Source organism: Coregonus clupeaformis, chromosome 31 (assembly GCF_020615455.1).
Source record: "Coregonus clupeaformis isolate EN_2021a chromosome 31, ASM2061545v1, whole genome shotgun sequence".
Lineage (NCBI taxonomy): Eukaryota > Metazoa > Chordata > Actinopteri > Salmoniformes > Salmonidae > Coregonus > Coregonus clupeaformis.
In genome coordinates, this window is record NC_059222.1 from 34,774,203 (window position 1) to 34,780,202 (window position 6,000).

General features: G+C 39.0%; 1 protein-coding gene across 2 annotated transcripts in view; it reads right to left on the reverse strand.

Annotated features, from left to right (window-relative positions):
- LOC121540796 (mitogen-activated protein kinase kinase kinase 4) overlaps positions 1-5,706 on the reverse strand; it is a 93,968-nt gene extending 88,262 nt beyond the window's left edge. Inside the window, exon 1 of one of the 2 annotated variants that reach the window (XM_041849892.2) lies at positions 5,462-5,706. In XM_041849892.2, coding sequence (XP_041705826.1) covers positions 5,462-5,493 — 32 coding nt within the window. In that variant the 5' untranslated portion in view covers positions 5,494-5,706. The remainder of the gene's footprint in view (positions 1-5,461) is intronic. The other variant, XM_041849893.2, reaches the window with a different exon arrangement.
- Positions 5,707-6,000: the final 294 nt, after the last annotated feature.

The window sequence follows — 6,000 nt, forward strand, 5'->3', positions numbered from 1 at the left end:
CCAGGGACTCTAGGGGGGGGTTGGAGGAGAGGGCAGCTTTGTTGGAACTTGGAACTCTACTATTGACAATATGACATCATCACTATAATATTCAACCCCAAAGCAATCCCAGTTCCAGCCTTTGAGGTTTTCCCCGCTTTTCCTGGAAAAACATTGGTCAAAACCAGAGGGCCCTCCAGTAAGTGCCTTGCCTGCAGGGCATGTTTATGTCTGAGTCCCAAATTGCACCCTATTCCATATATAGTGCACTACTTTTGACGAGGGAGCTATGTGGGATGCATCCAATGAGTTAGGACAAAAATACAATGAGCCTGCAGTGCACAAACCGATTCCTGGAAGAGAGGAACTTCAAGCTCCCCAGTCCCCACCCATATGCTGCAGCTGCATAACCACGAGTAGGGTAAGTGTACCTATTAAGCCCACCAAACTCTGAGTTCAGACATTTCTAACATATACTGCCCTCATTTTTGTAAGAAAATGGGATATAAAATGAAAGATTAATCTTGTGTTTTAATAAGACAAATATTTAATCTCTCGTGAAGTTTTATGACTTTACTTACAACGTGTTTTAATAAGACACAAATATTTGATAAAATGTCCGGACTGGGCTTAATGGTTACCGAGTGAACCGTTTAAGCCCATGGGTGTTCCAAATAAGCCCACCTCTAAAACAATCAATTTTAATTAATTTACAAATGTTCAGAACTTACAAAGTGACATTTCTTATGTAAAATTAGATTATATTAATCGACCCCTAAAGTCATTAAAATAAAATGATCATTGCTATACATCATGAAAGTAGCACTTATAACAGCGGGGTGTCCAATCGTATCCACATAGATCCATGTGGACTTGGGCTTTTGTTCTTGCAGACCAGTACACACCTGATTCAACTAATCATAGACTTCAATCAAGACATTAGCCGAATCAGGTGTGTTATTGCTTAGTTAGAACACAAACCTGCACCCAAACTGGCCCTCTGTGGATAAGAAGCCATGCAACAAAGACCATTACACACAAAACTTTCAATGAATTATCTGAAAGCTGATTCACATTTGCTGTACAGCTATTCTTGTTAATTTGTTCAACACGTCTTCCTAAAGCCAATCTGAAGAAAGTTTCAAATCTCCCTCTACGGTGTATTAAAAAGGTACTGGTGGTGGACCTAAAAACAGAATCACCTGGATGAATGAAAGACAACTATGACAATGCCCCCACCCAAAAGTGCATGAGTAGTCTCCCAATAGTCATCTTCTTGTGCCTCATTTGTTTGCATTTTTATCCACCACCTACAGGTTTTCTATATCTGATATCCCTCAACCCTGGTCTTATTCTACTCTCTGCATCAACGACTTACCTGTTGAGTCCAAATGTCTTGGAGAGAGCACTGAGGTTTCTAATTGTTTTGAATCTTGGTAAAGGCACCATGGCTAGATACACAATATGCATAACTGTAGTTTGTGTGTTTTAATCAACTTAAATCTGAACAAAAAACATTTATGCTCATGTTCATTGAATATTAGGGATATTAACACACTATCCCCATGTGTTTCAATAAAAACTGGGCTTAATAGGAGCATACTGGGATTAATTGGAACAGCAATTTATGTTGAAAAAGACAGAATAGCAAAGTCTACTCAAAATATTTGGAAACCAATGGTTTGGGGTACACTACAGACTACAATATTATGCAAAGTTAGTATTGATCATATTGAACGATATTGCTTTACTGTCATTTACATTTGTATAGCAAGAGTGCTTTTTGTGCTACTGTACCCTTTTAAGCCTACCTGAGATCAATGTCAAATTTACCAAAATGGTATCTGTGTAACAAAGCAACGTTTATCTAACAGTAAAATATGAAGAAAAAAAAACATAAAAAAATGTAAGCAGTAAATGCCTGAAATCTATTCACCAAGTTATGTTGCTACTGTGAGACTGACAATTGGCAAGAAATAGTAATGAATGCTTATCAAATATGCTGTCATGTGCTTACATCAGCACATGAATCTCTTAATTTTGGATAAAGTATGATCACTTATTTGAGAAGGTACTAAAAATATCTGGAAAATGTGTTTATCTGAGGGTAGCCTCAATGGCAAAAAATGTTTTGCAGCTTTTAAATTGGGAACCTACACATAATTGTCAATAACTTAACAAAATATCTGATTGGCTTAGAATAAAAACAATTGTAGATATAACAACCAGATGAATTAGTTTAAACATTAAACAGCAGAAAATGTTTGTTTTTTTTAGTTTATTTGAATCCAAAGATGGAAGTGGGCTTAATGGGTACATGGGCTTAATAGGTATGCTTACCCTACATACCAAATGGTACCATATTCCCTACATTTGTGCACTACTTTTGACGCATCCTATAAGAATTTACATCAGCAGCAATTTACAATCTGAAACTAGCCTGAGTGCCAGTCTGTTTGTGCCATAATGCCAACTCCTTGGCACTAAAAGGGTGTTTTCACATATGGTCCTCTTTAAAATAACTGATCGGAGTCCTCTTTAAATTGAACTCCGGGGTAAAAAAAAGAAGAAGCTAAAGAACTCAGTTCTCTTTGTATTCACACTGCCCTTACCTTTGAATGAGGACTCAACTCTTTTGACAGTTCACTTCACCCATTTTGTGGTCTGATTCATCTTTGCATTCACATTGCTATGTATGACTGTAAGTCGCTTTGGATAAAAGCGTCTGCTACATGGCATATTATTATATTATTATTTAGAAAGGAACCAAGATCTTTTTCCAACATTTAATCAATGCACTCTGGGATTTTAGAAAGTGCAGGACAAGCTATTTCATCAGAACGTGTTATCGGACAGCTAGATATGCCTACTTACATTTTGGAAGCTAATAGATTGCATTTAGTTAAAATATGAGACATAATAACTGTAATCAGAAGATACTATTAACATGTAAATATTATTGTAATAAAAACAGCAGATTTAAAAAAGAATGCTGTAATTGAAAACTGTACACCCAATGTAGGCTGCTAGAATAGATTTTGTACCCTACAGTATGTTGTGATTCTCACCAAATATGTTGTCTTCTCACACTATTCAAACCCCACAATTGAATAAACAGCTTATTAAGCTCTCTTATAGATCTCATATAGCAAACAAATGATCTGAACTAGAAACTCCACACATATTTTGTAACGTCTGTGCACCCTTGACAATCGCTAAACATCCAAAAACAGCACCCTTTTTTTTCTGCGAATCTGCACATTTTCTTCTCCTTTTAGTGACACCAATGTGAAGGTTTATGGCAGGGGTAACGGTGTTGCAATAGTCTAGTGTGGGAATAATGACAAGCAAACCTGGGGAGCTTTGTGTTCACATTGTCCTAAAAAAAAGGGAACCGGACCAGGGAATTCAAGCGAACAGAACTCAGACCACCTCTCGAGATGGTCTCAGTTTGGTCGCGTTGGGGCTCTTTCGAGGGGTCTGAATTATTTTGGAGTGTTCACACGGCACAAAAAAAATCTGCAAACCACACCGAGTTCACAAAAATTGGCTGAAAGGGACCAAGTGTGAAAACAACCTAATTATCATGCCATGTTCGGCTTGACAAGGAGCTCAATGGAGTTGAAAAGAGCACAAAGAGATGTGGGACCAGGCTAGTCTGACAGCAGCAGTACAGTGACTAGAAATTCAAGACAAGTGTGTTTGTGTTTGCAAAGGAGACATGGATTGAAAACACAGCCAACCAGTATGATCAAAGTGATGTCACAGACAATCAAGAACAACACTAAAGCACTGAACATGTTTTTGCACTCTGAACATCATTCTATCCATTTCAATTTAGTACCCCATGCAGTGTAGGCCAGGCACTCTTGCGTGCTTCAAGGGAGAGGGGAGAGAGACATAACATTGGATTCCAGAGAATCTGTCGCCAAGAGTCAGGGGCAAACAAGTGAGATGATGTCCTGTGGTGTCAAAGATGCATAGAAAAAAAACTTTCACAACATGCATTCCAGTGGCACTAAAAACTGCTGGAAGCAATCCATAATGAATGACATAATATATCACTAATAGTGCAATACCTGGCAATCTAAACTAGTACACATAATCACTGACAACTGTACCATTTTGGGGGGGTTCTGTGACTGAGCATGTATTCCTTGTCAGAAAAACTGCTTTATATAAACATTTCATTTCGCATTTTCTAAAACCATTATAATTTAACTCAGAGGCCGTTTTCCATTAGAATCCAGAGCATACACACCGACTACACACACACAGTCCCTGGCTAACAAATGGCATCTGAAAAGCTTAAGGCAGGAAACACCTTAACAACATTCTATCTCCCGAACAAAGAGCAGGCATCATTGGATATCCTGTAATACCAGTCCCCTGTCAACTATCTCAAGCTGGGAACTAATATTTTTCCCTCTGATGATTTGCACTGTTTACATGATGAATGATCATCACACAGACAACAGAATGCACGAAATTCACGGTTGGGGAACTTAGTATATACTATAAATGTTCAATCAATCTAAGCAATCAGTGGGCTATTGTAGCTAGTAAGCTAACTATGTTCCACAAAAAGGTGATGCAACTTAATAACCGTTGCTAGAAAGAGATCGTGTTCACGTGCATAGCTGTGTGCTTTTCCTACTGTGCTGAGAACGGTTTTGATTTCTAGGAAAGCTAAATAAGACATTCCAAAATATGAATTGTTTCCCCATCTTCTCCGTTCAATAAGTCATCGCTAACAAAACAGCATAACAGCCCAGCCACTGAATTCTTACTTGAGCCGTGTGTTAATTTTTTGGGCTGTAAGTACAACAGTTTATCATAAAATTCAGGTCCCCAGCAAATGTAACTACTTATGACGTGCAGCCTAGCGTAGTACCGAACTGCCTAGCTAACGTTAACTGGTTAATGATAGCTAACCAGCTAGCTAACGTTGGCTAACAATTCAAGAAAATGAGTAAAACATTTCAATTCACGTTTCAAATAGTATGTTCTATTGAAGTGTTAAAATGTTACCACAATCCTGACGAAAACTGATAGCTACCAAACTTTGCAAGAAAGAAGAGTAATGTTAATTTGCAACTTTGACAAAACTGTGAATAAACTCAACGACGCTTTAAAGTAACGTTAGCCACATAGCTAACCTAGCAAGTTGCCTTTTGATGCTGCAAATCGAATACAAAATAAAAAATAGTTAGCTAACGTTACCTCTTTCAAAAGGCAAGCATTTCCTCCATCCCTCCAAGAATTCCACAACAAATAAAAACACTGTGCAAAGTGATAATTCAGAGAACAACGCTGCAAAAACGTTGCAACTGCACGCAGAACACTTTGTGACAGTAGCTTGCTTTTAGACGCACAAGCGCGCCAAATGACCCGCGTGGGTTGTCACATTCAGCTCACAATGTGGCAGCAGGCGAAGTCCCGGCTGTGTACTTTCACGAAGTAGCACTGATTATTCGCCTACCTGCTAGGTTCGCTATTATCCGGAGGCTCCATAGCAGGTCGAGGAATGCTCGGTTCTAGTGGTGCATGGGACCACCCATGACCATGCAAGTGTAATAGTTGTTTGCACGTTTTCTTTTTGCAAGAGCTGGGCGAAAGGCGTCTTTCTGTTAAGATATTTCTCCGCCTGCAGAGTTGGGGCTCGCCCGGGTGTGCGCTGCCGCCATCTTTCCAGCAGTCAGAAGGAGTGCTACGGCAATTCGTGCAGTTCAGCAGTCAAGTCACAGATAGAACAATGAGACAGATATTTCACCGGATGTATAAATGTGAAGCATCCGGTTGGCGTTTCCACTTACTACTATATATGGTGATGAGAGGAAGCCCAGTTGCTGGCAGTGGGAAAAGATGGAGGGACATGGATTTTGGCCGACATTCTGCTAATTTTCTCATCGATGAAACATTTGATCTCCATACAGTTTTCTGTTTCCAAAACTTGAATCTTTAACAAACAGAGTGGACTACATTTTGACTTTACCCTTGGCCAAAGTTTCAAAAATGTGC